The 22221-nt window shown below is 41.2% G+C and overlaps 1 protein-coding gene across 3 annotated transcripts in view; it reads right to left on the minus strand.

The window, feature by feature from the left end:
• Positions 1-22221, minus strand: part of NRG3 (neuregulin 3) — a 392904-nt gene that overhangs the window by 321736 nt on the left and 48947 nt on the right. For 2 of the 3 annotated variants that reach the window (XM_072930980.1, XM_030275862.4), the window contains exon 1: positions 20085-22015. The exons of the other annotated variant lie outside the window; for it this stretch is intronic. In XM_072930980.1, coding sequence (XP_072787081.1) covers positions 20085-20781 — 697 coding nt within the window. In that variant the 5' untranslated portion in view covers positions 20782-22015. Of the gene's footprint in view, positions 1-20084; positions 22016-22221 lie in introns of those variants that run through there. 3 annotated transcript variants of the gene reach the window in all.

A 22221-nucleotide genomic window follows, 5' to 3' on the forward strand; every position in this document is an offset into this window, starting at 1 on the left:
ACTACAGCTCAATGGAAACAGGGGTGTGCTTATTAAAGAGTATTTCCAGTGCAGAAGATTGAAACTAACAAATATTCTCAACTGACATGTTATAGAAAATCTGCAAGGGAAGTTTTACACAGCCTGAATACAGTGTCAGTAATCCAGAAGGCAAAAATATGTCAAAGCATTTGAGCTGTGGTATCACTGACGCACCTCCCTGCTGAGAACCTGGACTTCCATGTCCTATTTAAATCACATGCTCCTCAGCAGCAGGGCTCTGAGAAGCTCAGAGTGCGCTAAATTTAAAGAACACTTCTGCAAAGAACCTCCAGACATGTTTCTCTGCTCCTAGGGATAAATCAATACTTCCCAAACTCTTATTTCGTTTTAACTGAGACAGCAACGATGCCTAATTTGTGTTTAAGGCCGAATATACTTGTACTAGTACTAACAGCAGATTAATCATTGAATTGTTTTTAAAAAGTGAACTATTTCTAGCATTGAAACTACATAATAGTTGTCTACCACCAGCAGAGCCACAGCTGAAATGCCAATACAGAGGGATGCACAGATGACACAGAAGGTTTCAGCCTGATGCTCTGAGCAGGCTCGTGCTGCAAGAAGCCCAGGGCACATCCACAGGCACGGGAAGCACTTGGAGCATCCCCCAGGCTGTGGGGGTCAAAAGGCAGGCACGGCTGACAGCCTTTCTGCATTAGAAATTGAGCAAGAGCTTTTGTAATCTGGAACTGTAAGAAGTCATAGAAACACAGGGAAGAAACTATTGACACAAATACCCCCAAAGACAGGCACAACCAATGTTTAGATTTGCTTTCTGCCTTAGCAATAAGGATTACCACTTGCTTTTGTGGAAAACAAAGGTTAAAGACACTTAGAGCTACCACTTGGGTATAACCAGTTTGCTTAAGAAGATTATACATTGCAATTTGGTTTAAAATTTCAAGCACACATAAGAACATAAACCTATAAACTAAACTATAGTTTAGTCCACCAGGGAGAACAGGAGAATTATTGCTATACAAGACACACATTGTAGCATTCACCCAGATCCTAGGAATTTAGGTTTACTATATAACTCATGCTGTATTTCAAAGAGGATCCACCATCAGTATCAGGAAACAAATCAAAGTGCAAATGAAACAACATCATAAAACCTACAAAAACCATTGCAAATTCCAAGTCTGTTTATACAACAACTTGTCAGGTTCAACACTGCTAACACTGTGTAACTACTGCATCCTCCTAAAGGCATGGCAGCACAGCAAACGTTTCTTTTAACAAGAGCAGTCTAGAGCTTTTGTTTGGCAATAAAGTAAAGCTCTTGAGCATTATTACTTAGATAAAAACTTTAAAAGTGTATAATGGGTTATTTTTGTAGCATAAAATGGGTTACTTGGAAGTTTCCTGTAATAGCTCGCCCATGCATTAATTTCTTGAATCTACAAAAATGGTGTCTAGGTAATTTTTCCTGTAGCTTTCTTTTAAATATTACTCAATCAACACACACACACACAGGTAGTTTCTTTGTAAGTTTCTTACTAAAACCTTTTTTACTTAATCATGCCTACTGTAGAGAAGCAGCTTCCACAGCTAGTTCCTGCTAAGGGGAGGGTGGAAAACAATAGACATTTTTCTTGTACTTTTCACATGTTTTGGGTATATTTTTCACCTTTAAAAGGCATGGCTTAAAGTAAATAAGTAAATAAACAAATAAATAAATGTTTGTTTCTACATAGGTGGTGAAAATACTGGAAATATTTGATTATACTTAAATATGAGGTATTGGATTATACTTATTTCGTGCCATTAACTTTTGAAGGGAAGAAGTGTCCCCAGTCAATACTCAACAGATAAGACAGCTACAGTTAAGAAGCAAAGTGCTTAAATTAGATTTTAACTATGGGAGCACCAGTAGATTCAAAATGAGGGCTGAGGCTCCCTCACAAACAGTCCTGCATGACTGACAGCTGCACAGTTCTTTTAACTCTGTTTATCAATCTGTAAAAATAAAGCCATTTTATACCGTGATTGCTGATTCTTTGGAAATGACAATGGAAATGTGCTTTGTAATTCTCAGCAAACAGTAAAATTCAAGGCAACTATTTAAGTTCAAATAATAGCAAAATGTAGAACAGATTAAGGGAAAAGAAAATTTAAAAAATTACTATAAGCACAGTTATTTAGCACCTAGGGAGGGCAGGAAACATGAGGAAAAGTAGGCTCCTTTTCTTCAGGCTCTGTTTATCTGGGTATTGATTAGCGTGTGTTCTGTCTGCTCAGACATGCTGGGAACATTTTCCTTCGCATTGAGCAGTCCAGAAAGGAAGCACTGAAGAAGAATTTGAGGATTAATCAGCGTGTTAATTGAGGTTATCTAGATAATGACAGATGGGAAGAACACACTAAGCAAGTCACTGTGGCAGTCATACTCATCTGTTAAAACCAAAATTAATGGATACACAAACTTAAGTTCACTTGCTCATTGATTTTTATCCAGCTGCAGTGGACTATAAAAGAGCTATCGGGGAAAGTTATCCATTAGCTGTCAACTCAGAATGCCTTAAGAAGCAATTGCTAATCCTCCAGTGATATCTCACTAAATCCTAATCTCTACAAATTGTTCTTGGAAGAAGCATTAAACTGGTCATCAAACCAGGTTTTTAATGCTTCTTAAGGATTACTCTACCTGTAACCCTTTGGAGATCATACAAAGTACTAAAATATTCAAAGGCAGATAAAAGAAATAAATCAAACGGGCACTGTCAACCACACGTCTACACCCTCCTGCAGTTTTGTGTGCTGTGAAAGCAAAACAAACCAGGAAAATTCACCATTATAATAATAAAACATTCTAGCATTCATATAAATTAAGACACTGCTTTTGTTTCAAATCTGCTTCACAATACAATCTCCTACTATAAAAGAGTAAAAAACACTTGTCAAGTGGTAGAGATAGATTAATTGAAATTTCTGTGCTCATGCCATTCCAAATAAACACTAAATAAAACCACTATTTTCTCACCTTATTAAAATCTTGATTGTCTATCTAGAATTACATGATGCAACCACTAAAGTGGGTACAGCTACACCAGTATGAAGGTGATATAAATTAACAGGTTCAAAGACTAAGAGCATTTTAGGAGAGGAGAAAATAGTGATGGAGCTTGGAAAAAATAGAGAGGAAGGATCTTGATTTCATTACATAACTGCAAAACTATTAAAATCTTCATCATATGTAAGTTAAAGGAAGCAAAGCATTGTGTCCCAGTGCCACAGAAGTGGCTCACTCAAAGATTTTGGATTAGAGTTCTAGAGAGAGCAGAAAGATAAAAATTACTGATTGCAGGCAGTAATCCAGAAAACTGCAAGTTCTTCAATTTGGACAGGCACAAGTCGTGATGTGTAAGCAGAAATGATCACAGCAACAGAAAACAAAGGGCTGGCAGCCATAAAACCAGCAAAACAACCCAAAATAGACTTTTTTTTAAAAAAAAGCAAATGGATGCAAAGGGATCATCTATTCTATCTGTGCACTTTACAATGAACAACAAAAGGAGAGGCATATTAGACCTTAGGAAAACTTCCACACTTTCAATATGTGAGTACTGCCAAACACTAGAACAGAATGGTCATTGTGGAAGCAAAGGGAAGTTGGATGCCCCACACTTCTGTGTGAAGTGCAGTCTTAAGTCAGACCAGCTCTGAAAATAACATTTTTTGTTTGTAAAAGACAATTGAAGATGAAGGTTAAAAGTAAAAAGTATGTAAAGTGGGCATACAGATTGGTTGGCAAAAATAATTGTTCAACACACAACATTATAGACCCAAGCTTACCAAATTACCATTTTACCAGCATTCTGCATTTTCAGAGACCATTTTTGGCAAATTAAGGAAGTTTTGAAAGAAGTATGCTAAAGGTCAAAATGTCACAGAATTCTTCACAAATCTGAAAAGAACTTTCATTTAAGTTGTGCCTACTATTTGGAGAAGTACCTCAAGAACTAAAGACAGGCAAGGGCTTCTAACAAAGAAAAGGAATGGAGGTTAAATCCAGATAACATTTTTTGGCAGTGATGACTGAACTGAACAAGGCTCTGGGATAGATGCAACAGAATTCACTGAATTCTCTCACTGATGTACAGCAGGACTTTAACTTCATGTGACTTCTGGAAAAACAAATGCACTTATCCATAAGGAATATGTTCTACAACTGCAAATTAAAAAGGATCCCAGGATCATCATAAATAGAATATGGCGCTACCTAATATACAGTAATATATTCTATTTTTCAAATAGAAATAGCTATATTGTCCTTTTAAATACAATATTATTCTACCTTCTCCTCAATGTTGAGAAATATTAAGAAAATGCAGAAGGCTTTTTCTTTCAAATGGCTTTATTCTTCATTTAATTACCTGCTCAGGGGAATAAAGCCACTACAAATTAACTGATCAAAATAAAGCTTAGTTATCTAGGGAACAAAGGCAACCTACTGTATTTCTTAAAGCTCTTTCACAGTGCATTTAAATATTTATTTGAATAATAATTTCTGGAAATTTGCAAGAACATCAAATTCAGAGGCAGAAAGTGTCGAAAAGGTGCGAAATCATAAAAAGAAATACTCCAGGAAGTTTAAATTATCCTTGAGGAAGCAGAAAAGATTCATAAAGCCCAGACAATGTATTTTTAACTGAAAAATGGACCTCTTTTAAAATCACAGAACAGTGAAGACATCTGTCATTCAGAATACATGTTCCGTCCACCCAAATGTATTCTTCTGTTAGAATTTCAAAATACCAGATAATGATCTAAAGTGGAGAAAGGCAATTAAACAAAACAGCTGCATAAATGTTAAAAAATACAAACTTTTTCTTGGTTGAAAATAGAGCCCTGCACCCACAAACACAAATTTCCAAAGTGTATTGGTACATATATCCCAAAGAAGTTACATATAAGCAAGAAGCAGGTGAGTTAGAGTGAAATAAAGACCCCTAGGTTGGGGAGAGGACAGCATGGTTTAGCCTCCTGTCTCTGGGATCCACATAAGACAGGCCCAGCAGCTGTAAACCCCCTGTATTGTAAAGGAAAGGAAGCACAAAAGCACAAAAAATGGGAAATCACATCAGAGCATTGTTGGCATTCACTCCAAATGAAGATCTTGAAGGAAAAAAAACCATCAAGAAACCGGTTCTTCATCAGACTGTTCTGGCTGCTCCTCAGCCAATAAATTGTTGTTTATTTGGAGCTACAGCTCTCCTGTGGTCATGGTCAGGCACAAGCGAACTGGCAAGAAACACAGTGGAGAAGAACTCAAATATTGGAAGGGCTGATTACACGAATTCATCTCCCTGAGCACCCTGCAGTGCTTAGGGAAATGCCATGTTTAGGCAGAATGGCCATGCCAAGAATGTAAATTAGGGACTTGCAAGATAGAATTAGGAAGATAGATCTGTATCACTATAAGAAAATACAAATTTCCAGGGATGATTTGCAAATATTTTATCCCTAAGTGTAACAAAAAATACACTCTTATTGTGTGAGGTTATTTAAAAATTAGTCACTTAAATGCAGTGTCCGTGGGAAAATTCTATCAGACAGGAACTTGAACATTGCTAAAGGTGAAACAAGTTTTCAAACTCTTTCTCACAAAATCAGGAATGACTCAGAAGAGAGTGGATAACTTGACAACCTTCTACCTGATTCATGCAAGCAAATACAGAAAATTCTACTCCACTGTGGCCACTTAAAAGATCACAGAACACAGTAAATGGGAAAATGTGATTGTATTCTTGTAGTCTATTATTTTGTTGTTTCTAGCAACAACAGCTGCTTCTTGGAACAGCAGGAAAAGGATATCAGGCAATCATCTTGACTCAGCTCTCACAGAAAAACAGAAGCTAATTCAAAACATGAGAGTATGATGCATCTCAGTTACAACAGAAAAGAGGGGATGACAAGGAAAATCACAGCCATTTCAAACAACAGGTAAAGCTTTACAAAATATTTAGGAAATTGGAAAAAATGAAAAAGGAAGGAAATTAAATGGAAGGGAGAAAGCCTAAGAATATAAAATATAAGCACTTCAAATAAGATTATAATATAACCCAGGAGGGAATGGAATTCTTCCTCCCCCTGAAAGCAAGAGATCACAACAGAGGACGACAACAAGCGAAATGACAATACATCCTTTCTAAAATAAAATCTATCCTGAGCAAATGATTCAGAAAACCAAGAGAAATTTAAAAACTATTAGGTATAGGCAATAAATAAAGTATTTAAGTGTATTAGTAACAGGAAGTTTATGAAAGAATCAGATGTTCTGATAAAAGATCAGGCATCAATTATGGATACTGCAGATAAATTACTTCAATGCATTGATCTTTACTGCAAAGTATGATGGAGAAACATCTACAAACTTTATGTTTCCAGTAGGAACCACTTACAGAGAAAATGAAGTACTTATATAAAAGAAGCATAATGGAAAGATTCTAGACTATTACTTTATAAAGCTAATTGCAAATTCCAGGGCACTTGCCAAAAATGAATTACAATCTGATAAAAAAACTCAAAACCATAACAAATGAATAATCAGAAACAGATGTGAAAATATGCCTCTGTCTCTAACAAAGGTGGGCCAAAATATACCAACTATTTCTCTCTAAAGAGTTTTGTAATATTTTCTTATAGTAGAAAAGATCCATAGGAATTAAGCAAGTCTTGAATACAATTGAGTTATTATCTGCTTAACAGAAAACAAGTATCAAATTTATGTTTTGCAGTTGCCTACATCATTTTTTTCATCCTAATCAGCAAGTGGCAGGGAAATAAAAATTGAGGAGAGACACCTGGAACTTGTCAAGAAACAAACAAAACAAAATGCCATCACTGGACTTCCACAGTTAACTTCAAAAGACATTCTGAATTAAGAATTATTTTCTTACTATGTAGAATTTTAAAAGACATGGCTGCCCTTCATGATAAATTTTTTCTGAAAACAGCTTTTTGGATTAAATAATACTAAAAGGATATAAGAATGATGTGAGCATCGTTAAGGTGCACAGAACCATCTGGGGACAATTCCCTGTTCATTGAGACACTTACAGCCTTTCAGCAAGGTTCCAGAGTGGAGGGGCACAGCACACTCAGGTGATGAGGATGATGACAATAAAATGTTCATTCAACACAGGCTGCAGTGGCAGTACAGACAAAACAACAGGCTCAACTGGCTAGGAAATCTTTTTGTTTAGGGAATTGAAAAGATGTGCTGAAATATCCCACCACATGTGGAATTCTTTCTCTAGTCCATATGAATTCTTTCCCTTTGGCAGTACCGGCCATTCCAGGAGCATCCCTGGGAGAATACCACAGGATCCTGCGCCAAAGAGCCCAACAGGAAGGGTTCCCAGACTCATTCACCTGATGATGGGCACAGCACATCATCGTGGGGCAATTTCCTTCTTAGCTCTTCAATAATTCACTGGCTGACAGGAGCCTTATCATAATAAATTTGGCCTAAGAGAAAGCACATTAAGTATTCACAATACAAACAGTTCCACTGGCTTCTCCAGTCTCCTGAGCTTCCAAATCTGTCTCTCTCATTTCCTCTCAGCATAAGACCTCTGCTCCTACCTCTACTGTCCTGCTCTCTGGGTATTTCTGGAAGAGCTTAACTGAACAGCAGCAATGGAAGAATCAGCACAAAACACTGAAAAGGGCATTCACAATTTTACTGCATCAGCAAAGCACAGTAGCATAGCATATATTAAAAAATGAAATGACAAAAGACAGCTCCTGCTAGGTTTATTATGTATGTACCCTCTGAATAACACATCACATGGGAGTAGCTGCTACATGTCCCTATTTAAAAGGTTCTACAGAACCCATCAATGAAACTTCTTTATAGTTATAAAGGCCTATGCTCTGAGAAGCTAAGATTTGAAACGCAAATATAGCAGAATATTTTAGATTTCACACCCATTGCAAGTTGAACACCAACCCTACAGTTAATTTTTAAGATGTGCATTATGAAATCCTCCTTTGTTCACATCTTGATTTCATGTAAAAGCACCAAATATACCATGTGTTATTTGTTTTACAAAACTATCTGAAGATCTACAAATCACCCTTTCTGTGATTCCCTCCCCAGTGACTATACACACTAGTCCCACAATCAGCTGCTTAGCTGTGAGAAGTCAGGCACTTGGTAAATGTCCATGCTTTTGCCAAAACCGTTCTACACAAATACTAGCCCACCATTCAGTAAAAGGAGCCAGGCTGTTTCAGTGTGTCATCAGGCCATTTGCAGGCTTCAGTGGGCAGCTACCTGTAGGAAAGGCCATGACTGCCTGGGAACAGATATCCCACCCTGTGGGGTACACACTGAATACTCTGGTCATAAACAGGATGCCAACCCCATTGTTAATATTACAGTTAATACTCAGTTGTTACACCTCCTTGTTTCCATTTCATTATCCTATTTGCAACTGAAATATTCCCAGCTCTCCAATCCAAACAGCAGATTGTGCCACTTAATGGCAATTAAATGCCCTCAAGGCATTAAAAAGGCTATTATCAAAACATGTTTTTCAAGCACCGGTGTAAATCATTTCATACAGGCTTTGAAATTCATAATGAGTGAGGCTTCAATGAGAACGTGCCTGTTGGGGTTGTACATCTATGTGTTAATACAATATTTATCCTCAGTAATAACCAGTGATATGAAACCTTTCTCTAAAATACTGAGTTACATGAACATCTTAAGATGTTAAACAGTTTCTTGCCCACCACTAATAAGTTTCTCTGCTACAGACATTGGTTTTAGACCCCAAACCTCACAGCAGGAAAAATAAGCAAACAAAACACTTAGTAAGCTTACGTATTTACACTTGAAACCCAAGCATATTAGTTCAAGTTATGAAAAACATTTTAGGCAATTTAAAAATCAACAAACAACCCAAACTTTGTTGACACTGGAATCTTACTATTGGAAGGAGGTCAAAAAAGACACGGTAAAAAACCATTTGCCAATTTTTCTTCCAGCTCTGTTGATTGATCTATTACAATACCTCTCTAAAACTTGTCTCATTCTCCATCTGAGATTCCCTCTAATAAATGCATTTTTATTGTTAGATTTTTTTTTAGAGATCAGCATAGATACATTTCATAAAAGTCAACTATGAGCAAATGCAGAACAACAGACTAGGCTAAGCAAATCACTCCTTTGTAACTGTTTATTTTAAATGTTAGCTAGAGCCCACTTATTCTCACTTATCTCATTGGGTTTGGATTTGGATTAGGATCCCACCTACTCAGAGAACATTTTGACTCTATCTATAGAAGACTACACCATACTGAAAGTGTTTCTTCCTTTTGATGTGAGATATGGCAACAATAACACTTTGGTCCTAAAATATAACAAGACAGTAATATAAAACATAGTAGTTACTAAAATTCCCAGTGACAAGTGATTATAAAGTTAAGCTAAAAAGATTTAAATGGGACTGTCATAATGACAGGCTTTGGCCTAATGAGTGTCCCAAATTCAAACCTGATTCCACTCACTGAAGGAAAAAAATAAAGAATTACTAACTAGAGTAAGTGGCTTGCTAGGGTGTCTCACAGACAGCCCTGCCCTCCTGTCAGATACAGGATACAGCCCTGTCAACTGGGGACAGATCTTGGCTATATTTGGAGATATATTTTTAAATCACTCAAAAAAAAAAAAATAGATGCTTCTGTCCCTTCCTCTTTAGTATTTAAGTCCAATAGATTTCACTGTCAGATAATTGTTGGAAATTATCAGACACTCAAGCAACAGAACAACCAAGGACATTAGGTATTTTCTGAATTTTAAAACAAGACTTGTGAAGTATATTTCCTTCTTATTTTTTAAATATTCATTAATACACACCTTACTTCTCATCTGTACCTCTTCATCATGTCTTTATTTCACAAATAAGAAAAACTGAGCTTGAGGAAAAAGAAGGGATCACTCCTGGTCTCCTAACATCCAGTAACCAACAGTCTCAGAACTTTTACTGTCATTGAGGTTTTAACGACTTTTTGGGATGAACAGCAGACCAATAAGCAAGCTAAACTAGTGGGAAATAAGCCATCACTGCCGAAGCCACTTTTTTTCCCAGTGGAAGGGGGAAGTGAGGGTGATTTTTTTTGTCCAGCTGTACCAGCAAAGGGCAGAGCCCCAGAGCAGGCAGGGCAGCGCAATTTCTTCACGCCTGAGCGCTGCCTCAGAGAGGGATCTCCACCCACGCACTACAGGATTGCTTTTTCTGCACCCAGTGGGAAAGTTACTGTGTTATGTAATGCATGGAATCATTATACAAAGTAACCAACAAAAAGGTGGATCTCTGCTATTACATTTGGGATTTTTTTTGTCAGCTTGTTTTCCATAATAACTACTGAAAATTGCACATCACATATCTTTAATTTAATATCCTCCCGGTTTCCTTTATTTGTGTTTTGATTATACCAACCTCCATTTAGGCAGAGTTGAACTGAACTTCAGACGAAATTAATTCTGTTTGGACTTTAAACTCCTCTCAGTGAAGAGTTCTCATGTCAAACATTCAGTCTAGTGCCTGTCTGTGGTCTATCCTGCTTCTTGCTGTGATTCTTACAGAATTGCTGACCTACATCTCCCGCTGACTACTCAGTTACACATGAGGTCCTCAGATCCTAATTCTATTCCACAACACAAAAATAAAGGAAATTTCTTGTTAAGTAGTATTTGCTAGGAAAAAGGTCCAAGAGTCTATGCTTTCATATAGACTGCATTCATAAACAGGATTAAAAATGTGAAAAAAATATAAAAAGAGTGTTATAATTTTAAGGGGTGATTGAAAAATAATCTCTAATTAAATAATACAAATGTAATGTGTCTAATTAATTAGATATAATCTTACAGTATCTTCTTAAAAGCATTTAAACAAAAATAAGCTCCCTAATAAACTCAAACTTCTTTTAAGCAGCCAAAATTCTCAGAGTGTGCAAATAAAACATCTCAGAAGCATTATTAATCTTTTGATCATCTAACATGCCTCATCCTCACTGTAGGACTCTACCCACCATCATCTCTTTAGTAAGGCATTTTATTGCTATGCCTGTCCAATATGCTTCATTTTCTATAGGTATATCACTGACCAGTCAAGTGTTCAGTTAAAATCAGGGCTAAATGCATTGTAAAATTTAAATAAATATGTGTTCATGGTTCCAAATTATGCACTGTAAACAAACCAGGAATGAGAAGCTCAGTAGCTCCTCAATCTGTGTGTGCTCAGCTCATATTTATAGATCCACCTTACAGCAGCAAAGCTGTGGCTGGCTACAAATCCCCTACATCTGCCAAGGTGACAGAGGACAGCTTTCCAAATGTATGCCAACACAAGGTGCAATCCAGCCTTGTAGTATACCCAAATACTGAAATCCAGTAAGTGCAAGTGATCTTTTCAGCCACCTATAAAATAACAATTAATTTATCAAACTCTTCTCCTCTTAAACATATCACACACTAGCATTTCAGCTTCACATATTCAGATTAAATCCAGCCCTCCAAGAACTAAAACCTGAGAGAATTTCCTATTGCAGATAGATATTTCTAAAGCCAATTTAAAATATTATGTTACTGTTCATGCTTTTCATTTACAACTAAGTAGGGCTCTGTAAAGAATGTGCTCCAGATATGAAAAGGTATCAGAAGCACTTCTTTCCCCAGGTGTGTTTGTAGGGAACAAGGCAGGGTAGCTTATGCTGACAAGACAAGGCAGAGAGGTTGTGTCTCCCCAGACCAGGCCAGCCTGGACACAGCTCACTTGGTCACCTGTGCTGCCCACCCACCCCCTGTCCTCTGTAGGGCAAGGTGACAGCAAATGTTCACCCTCCTCAGTAAAAATGAGACTCAGAATGTCCTGTGGATGCTGCATTTTCTCTGTTGGTTTTATGGTGGTGGGCATCAAGGTCCTCACAGCTCAGAAGGAAATCAGTGGAGGCAAAGGGCAGAAAGAGAGCCCACGAGCACTATGAAAACCTGCTGCAGAAGCACAGCCTCAGCCAGTAGCAGACTGCATCATTTTACCAGCATTACCTTGAGGCAGTCAGTGAATTTAAAAGCATGTATATTATAAACTCAGAAACAACCCCAATGATTACTTTCACCTGTTAAGGCAGTATAATTCATAAATTGTTCTGACTTCCAATCTGTGTTTTTCTAACATTTTTTTAAGGATGAAAACTAATTGCAACCAACTTTACTACATTGCGATACAGCTTATAAATAAGCAGCTGACCCTGTGAAATGTGTGGTATGCTCTATTATAATAAGTAATAAAATAAAGATTGAAATTTAGATTGAAATCTAAAAGCAAAAGAAAGACAATCTGCTTAAGGAAAAAGTCATTTCTGTATGTATTTATGCATTACTTTAAGCTTTCTAGTTATTACAAAAAAAACAAAATAAAGTAAAATAAAATAAACCCCGAGGAGATTGAACTTTTACCACTATGACCATTATGCATCTGGGCCAGAATTAAGGCTAAACACTAATATGGTTTAGCTACTTATGAAATAATTATAAAAGTACCTCTACCCTTCTAAATCAGGAGAACTGACATCCATCAGAATAATCTCCTCAGTAAAGTTCCTGAACCCACTGCCCACTGAACCCTGGCAGAGCAAAGCCTGGTAGGAAAATCACCATACCAGTTCAGTGCAGCTTATCTCTGAGTTTCCAGCAAAACCCCTGCTTCTCTTTCGTGAATTCACTCACAGATTGAACAAGAAAATTCATTTTCTCTCCACACAACAATACTCTTAAAAAAAAAAAAAAAAACAACCTAACTAAGCAACCCCTTTGGAAGATAATTAATAGATTGTTTTTCAAGTATTATACAATAATTTCTAGTCAAAGCTTCTGAGATAGCTTAGTACTACTCTAATAACCCACTCAGCACTTGTACTGTAATTGACCAGGGGAGAGCAAACAAAGATGCCCCACATTTTTTTTAATATTCAATGGTATTACTCAGCCACTGAGAAGGGCAGTTAGCTACAGCTCAGAGGCTCCCTGAGCACACTACTGGAAATGCTATTTTCCTATGCACTGAACTGGGAGATGGAAGTAACCATTAGCCTTGCACAATGTAGCACAGTTTTCGGGTTAGCAACACTTTTCAGTGCAACTTTCTTGGTTTTGTTAAAACCTTGATTAGATGCAGAAGCAGCACAGCAAATTCAGGCTGAGCATTTTCAACCTTCCTTGTCAACCACTTGTCACTGCAGTAAAAGTACACCACCAGCACCCTTCCAGGAGAATAACACACCTTATCTCCATCCCTGCCTTACAAGTTCTGACATCAGTGAGAATACTCAGCTCTGGAAAAGAGGCTATTTGCTATTAATACTAATTTATTGGTTTCCTACTGCACAGTGCTATAGCCCCTCTATCTGGTAATAGCCAGCAATAAAGGCTCAGTTCTTGCTGAACTAGAATCTTGAACTTCTACAGGAATGACACTGAGAAGAACAATATAAAGTTTATTTCATAATTGTGGTTTCAGAAAATTATAGATCTTTAAAATACATTTTGCCATCCCTAATGTTTTAGAAAGCGTGTTCTATCTATAAGCCTCACGAAAATATATATCTAGAATATATCTAGCATATATCTAGCATATATCTAACTGAGAACATAATACAGAGAAAAACTACAAATCAGAGGTATTCTCCAGAATAATGAAAGAGTTAGGAAAAGAAATAGTTTAAAAGTGATTTGTAAAAAGATTCATGACTCATGTGTCTTGACACAGTCTACAGCTAAGCAATTACAGTCCTCCAGAACACAAAGATTTTACTACAAGAACTCATTTCAGGCAAAGGGTAAACAGGATAATGATATATTTTTCAAGGCAGTGCTAAGAATATACACACACACAAAGAAAATGTTCTAATAGAAACTGAGTTCTAATAAGCACATTTAAATCATGTTGGCAGCTTTAAAAAAAAAAAAAAAAAGTAATCAGGAGTCATGTGTTGTAAAAAAGACCTGAAAGTCATGGAATCCTCCTATTTAAATGCTACAGGAGAAGCGCAGCTTTGGAAATCCAAAATACTGGTCTTAGAGGACAGAAAAGACAGAATACTAGAATAATTATTTTATATATTTTTTTAATTGAAAAACAGAAACAACCATTTAAACAGTTAGCAATAAGCATTTAGTTAATATATTTTTCTGCACTACATCCAAATTTCACCAGGAAGAGTTGATCCAATTAGGCATTTCTTCCATGAAAAGGACATGGAAATTTGTAAGTGCAGTTGCTATTTTAATTTTCCTTGTGGCTGCTTTATTCTATTTTTTCCTCTTGAAGGCATTCTACCAAGGGACCCCAGAAACCTGTGTGACAGAAAGTAGAAACCCATTCAAAATGCCCTTGCCCACTTGTGTGCAATTACTTTCTCTGTGCTACTTAGAGGCCACCTGAACGTTCATCCTCTGTCTTGTCCAGGTTTGAAATGCCCTCTCTCCACCCTCACAGGCAGCTCCTTTCCTCACATGAAGATGCACTTTACTCAGTGGAGTGGCTTGAGATTAGACATGAAGGGGAAGGTAAAAGAAAGAAAGCAGGTTTATGAGCTGTCCACCTTGGAAATTCATTCAGCCATGAGAAAACACACCTGCACTTTTGATCTGAAGCACAGCTGTCTCATTAAATGACACTTCCAAACCTCACCATATTGAAGGAATCAGTTCCCTGGAGAAAGAAAACATCTCCATAACACAAAGTACTTTTTGTTTCTCCTGGTTTTTGTCTACTCTTGTAATGCAAAATAATAATAAAAAATACTTGTGCTTAATAGTAACAGTAACTAGAAACTCCTTCCACACAGCAGAACCTGACAGAGACTTCCAAATTGAAACAGATGCACTTCAGCTTGGCATTCAGTCTAACTAGCTCCAATGAAACCTCTAGGCTTCTTTTGTGAACCACACTGACTGGGCAAGCACCAGAACCAAGGCAGCCAAAGACTGGTCCTAAGGTTTCTACAGGCTTTGAGATCCTGATCCTCCTCAAAAACTGGCACTGTGCAAATGTACAAATCCATGCTTGTATTTTGTGTTCGCACACACACATGCACAGTATTGCAAAGTTGTTCAAACAAAAAGAAACCACCAGGTTCAGAGACAAACAAGCCTCTGCTTTTAACAAATTTATTTATATATGCTTGTGACCAAGTCATCCCACATGATTTTACTAGGCACTTTTCCTTGTGCAGAATGTTTACAAAACAATCACAGGACAAATCAACAAAACCAAACACTGGTAGTTTCAGGTACTTAGTGAAAGCCATATGGGCTATGAAACTGAAAGTCAAGGCCAAATCCACAGCAATCCATGTGTTTACTGGGCTTTGCCTTCAAAGCAATGAGTCATGTGATAAATGCACTGTGCAACACTAGACACAATTCTGCAGAGACAGGTCTTTTGCTTTAATTTTTAATTTCCATTTTCTGTGGGTTTAGATAAACCATGAACATTACTTTAGCATAATCCTTTGCAACGAATCAATACTCTAATTTAATAATGGTATTCTGTTGTCAACATATAATATATCATATAATGTCCTTGCATAGATGCAAAAAAAATATGTCAAATAAAATTCAAAGCTTTGCTTTCACCAGTGATCACAGGTTAAATCAATGTAATGACAAGCTCTACAGTCCCCAGAAGAATTTCCTTCAGGGTTAAAAATCAGCATGGAATAATTTCAGCCATATCCCTCCCACTCATCATGCCAGTGCTGCGCAAGCTCTTCTAGGTCATAGGATTCCAACAATCACATTAATGAAGAGAAGAGAGAATATATCTGAATAGAATCAATGTACATATCTGACTGAGTCGTATTTAAATATTCCACTTCTTTATGAATTCAGTGATAGCTGCTCTAGTCCCTAAATGTAAAGATTAACAATAGAAAATGGAATTAAGTCCAGTGTCCTCTAACTTAATTGAAACAGGTGAAGCAAGTTATAGCTGTAAAATATGAAAAATAAATTACAATAACTTTTACTTCAGTGATGTGGCTGCAAGTCTGTATTTGTTATTTTTATCTTGATGGTAGCCTTCCTGTCAACAAGTATCTAAGACAGGAAACACAAATCTAATCATGTCTGTGGTACTGACCGAATGTATGCAAATAGAAAATAAGTGAGAATGAAGAAGAAGCAAATGCTCTTAAAACTCCCAGTTGTTTTTCTCAGTATTTTTTTCCAATTCAACAGCTTTTGAAGCATTTAAAATTGGTAGATAACTGACATTAATCTCAGTTAATGCCAAAGGAACGTGCTCTGCAGTCACGTGTGCTTCCCTGGATTCAATGACAGCTCACGCTCGTCATGCCAAGCGTTCGCGATCCATGTCATTTGCTGGCAGAATGCTTCAGAGCTCTGGGAAGAGTAGGTCTGGTTTTACTACGGTTTGGCACCTCCCACAACACCCTCCAGTTGGTGAAAACCCCGCAGTTCCATCTAAGTGTCATCCTTAATGCGAAAAAGATATTTGAGTCAGTGCAAAATAAAACAAACAGCTTTTACCAAAATGTCAGTGCTGGTAGCAGTGCATCTGCCAGATGCTTGTTACTTGAACCCATGCTGTGCATAACAATCAGTCAGAGATATGACGAGGATAAACGACTGGACCAGAAAATCTTTAGCAGGAAATCAAAGTATACTCAGACTCCCAAAAAAAAATTGGTTGCAATTGGACTTCACAAGATATATTGATTAAGTGTTCTGTAACATCTCTTTTCTTGGTTACTATGCATTAGTTGAGCCCCACATGCCTGACCTCAGTTCTCTGCATTAGCCTTTGGTCATATGAACACAAGAGAAACCACAGTGCTATTTCATAGCTGAATTCACACAGGAATTCTTTTAAGTACAGTATCTCAATTCAAGGATAATAACATTACTGAAGAACCCAGAATACCATGAAAAATGCATATTGGAAAAATCAGGGCATGACTCTTTAGAAATGAAACCAATGGCTTGATAAAAATAAAACCTCACTAGCATGTTCCAGCCTGTTGTTTTTTTTTTTTTTTTTTTTTTTTTGATCTACAGGCTGGAATATCCTTCTAAATTAGCGACTGACTTTTACACTGAGCACTGGATGAAGAGGCTTAGGCTGAAAAGGCACAGTTCATATGTGATCATGGAAAACATACGCAGGCACAAGATGCAGAGAGATATTTGATGAGTAAGTGGCTTTTGCTTAGTCAGAAACTGAAGGATCTTCATCAAGAACTTTCAAAACAGCTAACAGATAGTTTGACTTTGAGTGAAACACAACCAAGAATTATTGTCATTATGCACACCCACAAAAAAAGAGAGATTTCACAACATCTCCCCAGATGAATGCACACACAGAGAAAAGGCTTTACCAACACTTATTCAGGTGGGCAATCATCTGGCTTCCTGGAGAAATAACTCCTGATTTCCCTTCCATTTTCCTAAATCCTGCTTTGAGCCCATTTTAATATTTAAAACAATTAAATAAACTACAACACAAAAATGGTATAAATAAAGATAGCTGTTTCTTTTCTTAAAAGCTGTAGAATGTTAAATAACCTATGACTCCTGCCCACATATGTGCTTTGCCAAGCCAGAGGATGATACAAGGGCATGCCCTGTTTTGAAGATTTATCGTGTCAGATTTGTATTCACAATGTACAACAGGATCCATGACTTTCATTTCAATAGCAGCTGGAACAACAGGCACAGAAGGAACATGCAGCTCAACCTGGGAAATTAGGATGAATTAAAAAAAAAAATCCCTTTCTTACTGAGAGCTGTTAGTGGCAGACACAGACACTTGCTTTGGGGTCACACCATGTCAGCAGTTCACAGCACAAAAACTGTGATTCTTCTTTCTCCCCCCTCAGTGGATACTGCAGCCTCAAAGAATTTTACATGTATCCTTAGAGATGCTTGTATGTATCAGGAAAGTACAGCTGTAGGCTTTAAAAAACATGTTCATATGCCCTACAAATTCAAATCCTTTTTTATGTAATCTATTTAATCTTCCATTAATGATAATCTCTGCTATCAATGTGCCCAAACAGGCTCAATTTCTGCTGGATTTGCACTTCTTGCATTTCCATCCTATAACTGAGCTTCATTTAATGAAGGGAAACACCCTGCTGTAAAAGGTATTAGCAGCCTCCCTAAAACAAAAAATAGTTAGAAAGCTCTGCCAGGAACGTTTCAAGATTGTGGTTTTTCTTCTTCCTTTGTGTGTCTTGCATAGAGGAGAGTCCTGCCAGCTGAACATTATTTATTAATCAGGACATTCCTGCCTTCTATAGCTTGTAAGGAGACAGCCTGGAGGGGCAGAAATTGCTGTGCATTTCTCTTACATATCCAACGAGACAGAAAGGGAAGCAAGGAAGAGATCACAAGGGAGCATTTGGACCCCAACAGATCCCACCTAGCAAGCCCAGGCAGATACACACATGTACATCACAGCAGTTTGAAGAACCATGTAGCATATCTGGCTCACTCAAGGATTAATAGACATATAGGTTGAAAATCTGGCTTCATTTGCTGTTTTGTTTTTAAGAAGTGCACTATACAGCTCCCCACACCTGAGTGAAACAAGCTGCATTGAGCTCCACAAAAGATTTTCCTTCTGGTAACTTCCAACTACCTTAGGTTCTACCTACAGAACGTGCAGGCTTGGACACACCTGTAAGGGCTGCTTCTCCCTCAATTACTGTGGCACACATAAGCAAAACGAGTTATTGCCTCGTTAGCTCTTCTGATTTAGTGATAGTTTCATTCGTAATCATCCCCAGCCATCCGCCACCTGCACACCCACCCACCACACACAGACATCCAATTTGCTGTTCTTCTCCCAATTTTGTCAATTCACAAGATCAGCTTGCACTTCCTATCCTCTCTGCCCCAGTGCTTATGAACAAATAGACTTAATAGACAAAGTTAATACTGATTTCCAACAAAATCCTCCAGCAGAACACCCCTACATTAGCATACAAAAGGGGAGCCCTGGGCTGTAAAAGGGATTCAATTGAACTGACTCTCCCAGCAGCAGCAAGAGTTAATGGAGGACACCCGGCTTTTCACTTCCTCTACTGCATCCAAGAAAGCTCAGAATACTATAATACAGTATAATTGAGCATTTCACTAAATAGCATCTCACAGAAGTTCTTTTGGCAAAGATTGCATTTGTCCTAAGTAACCTTTATGAGAAGCTGAAAGTTGATGCGCCCAGACCAAATGAATTTTCAGCTTTAGCCCGAATCCTTAGGTGTTTGCTTGGTAGGGTGGGAAGAACCAGCCACCCAGCATCAGTCGGAGAACTAGCCCCCTCCTCTGCTTAAAAAAAAAATAGTCAGTTACGGCAACACGGTGCTGTGGCTACACACGGGAGCCGGCAAAGCGCTGGGATGGGTCTGCATATCCGCGGGGTGCCCCGGGCTCATTCCCGGCGGAGCTGGCCGCAGCTCCATCAGGAGCCGGACACGGGGACGGGAGAGCATCCCTGCGGAGCCCGCCCTCGTTTCGAGGAAGACGAGCGTGCGGGAAGCCAAACTCCGTCACCGGCGGAGAAGCACATGCACAATCCAGCCCGCACCTGCTGGAGCCCACTCTCTCCACGCTGCCCCTTGGGGGGGTCATCACTAGTCCCTCTCGCTCAGACACCCCCAGCATCTCCTAAGTACCTTTCGCAGACCAGCCTGGAAGGGAAAGGGGGGTCTGCAGCCTTCCTAAAACCACACTGAAAAGCAGTCTCCTCAAATGGCTGCTCCTGCCTCAACATCCATCACACAAGCAGGGAACTTGCCGGGGGCAAAAAGGGGGCGCAAGCAGGGAAGGGAGAAAGAAGCTCAAACTTCGGAGCTCTCCGGCTTCCCGCACGGCAGCAACCGCACGGGAACGACACGGCGGCCACCTCTGACCGACGCATCGCCTGGATGCGATGCGGGTCTGGACGGGGCGAGGCGCGCACCGAGCGGCCCGAGGGCGCGGGGCGGCCGGCGACACTTACGGGTTTTGGGGGTCGTGCTGGCCTCCGGCGTGGTGGTGGTCGACTCCTGGAAGGGAGACAAGGTCCAGGACGGCGCCGAGTCGTGGACGTAGATCTTGTAGGAGGAGGTAGCGTGTGCCGCAGTGGGCCAGGCGGGCAGCGGCGGGGTGCTGGGGGCGGCGGGCGGCGGCCGGGCGCCGCGGCCGGCGGTGCCGGGGGGGCCGCTGGCGGGCGGTGCCGTGTGCGGGGACACGGGGTGCCTGGCCGCGGTGGGCCGCGGGCCGCCCCGCGCAGGGCCGCGGGTGCCGGGGGGCCGCGGGGGAGCCCGGCTCATGGTGGTGAGGCGGGGGCTGACACGGCTGGGCGGCCGCGGCGTGGCGGCGGCGGTGGTCTCCGCGCCGCGCGGGGGGGCGGTGGGCTTGGAGAGGAAGAAGGGGTCCTGCCCCACGCCCTTGGCGTCCATCAGCTCGGTGGGGACGTACTCCTTGACGGAGCCCACCACGATCCACTTGAGCAGCATGAGGCTGAGCCCCAGACCGATGAAGCCGATGAAGAGGGGTACCACGCACAGCCACGTCTGCTGCCGGTTCCAGACGATGCAGTCGCTGCAGCGCAGCTCCCGCGGCGGCCCCCCGGCCCCATCCCCGCCCGGGCCCCCCGCCGCAGCCGCCGCCTCCGCCGCCCCGGGCGCCGCGGCGCCGGCAGCCCCCTCGCTCATCCTAGGGGCCGTCCGCAGCGCCGCCGCGGCCCCGGGGCATCAGCGCGCCGCGGCTGCCGGCGGCATGCGGCGGCGGAGAGCGGAGGGGAGCGCGGCGCCGTGCGGAGCGGAGCGGGCGGCGGGAGCGCCCCGCTCAGTCACGCCGCCGGCACGGCATGCCCCGCGCCGCGCCGCCCCGCGCAGCCTCCCGCGGCCGCGGAGTCAGCGGGACGGCCGCGCCATCCGCCGGGTGCCCGACTCTAGCGCTGCTCGCTGCAGCCTCGCCGCTCTTCTTCTTGTCCCTCCGATATAAGGTTTTTCTTTTCTTTTCCTTTTTTTTTTTTTTTTCCGAGTAATAAGTCGCAGGGATCAGCCTCCTCGGTTTATTTATTTTTTATCCCAAGCGTGCGGCTCCGGCGACGTGCAGGTACATTCCTTCACATTCACGCACCTTCTCGCCTTTCCTCTCCCCTCGGGGCTTGGGGGATCCTTTCTTTCCGTCTTTCCTTCCTTCCTTCCCTCCCCCGCCCGCTCGGCTCCTGCCTATGCCCGGCCGCGGCGCAGCAGCATCCCTCGGCGGCTCCGCGGGGAGGCGGCGGTGCGGCGCAGCGCACCCGCCACTCCGCGGCCCCGCGGCCAACCCGCGGCCGGCGCCGGGCCAGGGAGGCCGATCCGCGGGCGGGGCCCGGGGCAGGAGGCACGGCTCGGCACGGCTCCGCGCAGCTCCTCCGCGCCCGCGCTAAGTCCGGCCCGGCATCAAAACTCCGGCGAGGATTCCCGAAAAAAATAATAATAATAAAAAAAAATATTAAATAATCCACACACACGCAAAAATAAAAATTAAGATGAAACCCTGGAGGAGAGCGGCAATGACCCAGTCGGCAAAAAAAAAATATATATACGGATCCGGCAAGTAAATGGGCACGCAAAGGCAGCTCCTGCCAAGCTTGCAGCTTCGGCTCGATTGTGTATTCCTCTGGCAGCGCCGCGGAGGCAGGCGAGCGCGCACCGAGCAAGGCGCCTCCCACCAAAGCCTAATGGTGGTTTCTTAATGCGCACAAGATAAATAAATGATCCAGGCAAACCCCTCGGGAGGGTGTATGCTACGGCAACCGGAGCCTAGGAAAGAAAGGAAAGGAAAGGAAGGAAAAAGAAAAGGAAAAGAAGAGATAAAGGGGCGGGGGGGCGGGGTGGGGGCGAAGCTCCCGAGCCCATCCTGTGGGAGCTATCCAGCAGGCTGGTGCTGCATGGCAGCAAAGACCTGTGCGCAGGGAGCGGCGCGGGGTGCGTGTGCCGCGGGGCGGGGGACACCTCTGCGAGGGAGCCCAGCGACCGCCAGGGCTCGGGACAGGGGTTCTCCCACCTTGATGCTACCCGACAGGCATCAGCTGGCAGCATTTATTTTGTTGCTCTTGTTTCTAATGGGATTCGCTAAAGAAACCAAAACAAAACACAACAACC

Source organism: Taeniopygia guttata, chromosome 6, assembly GCF_048771995.1.
Source record: "Taeniopygia guttata chromosome 6, bTaeGut7.mat, whole genome shotgun sequence".
Lineage (NCBI taxonomy): Eukaryota > Metazoa > Chordata > Aves > Passeriformes > Estrildidae > Taeniopygia > Taeniopygia guttata.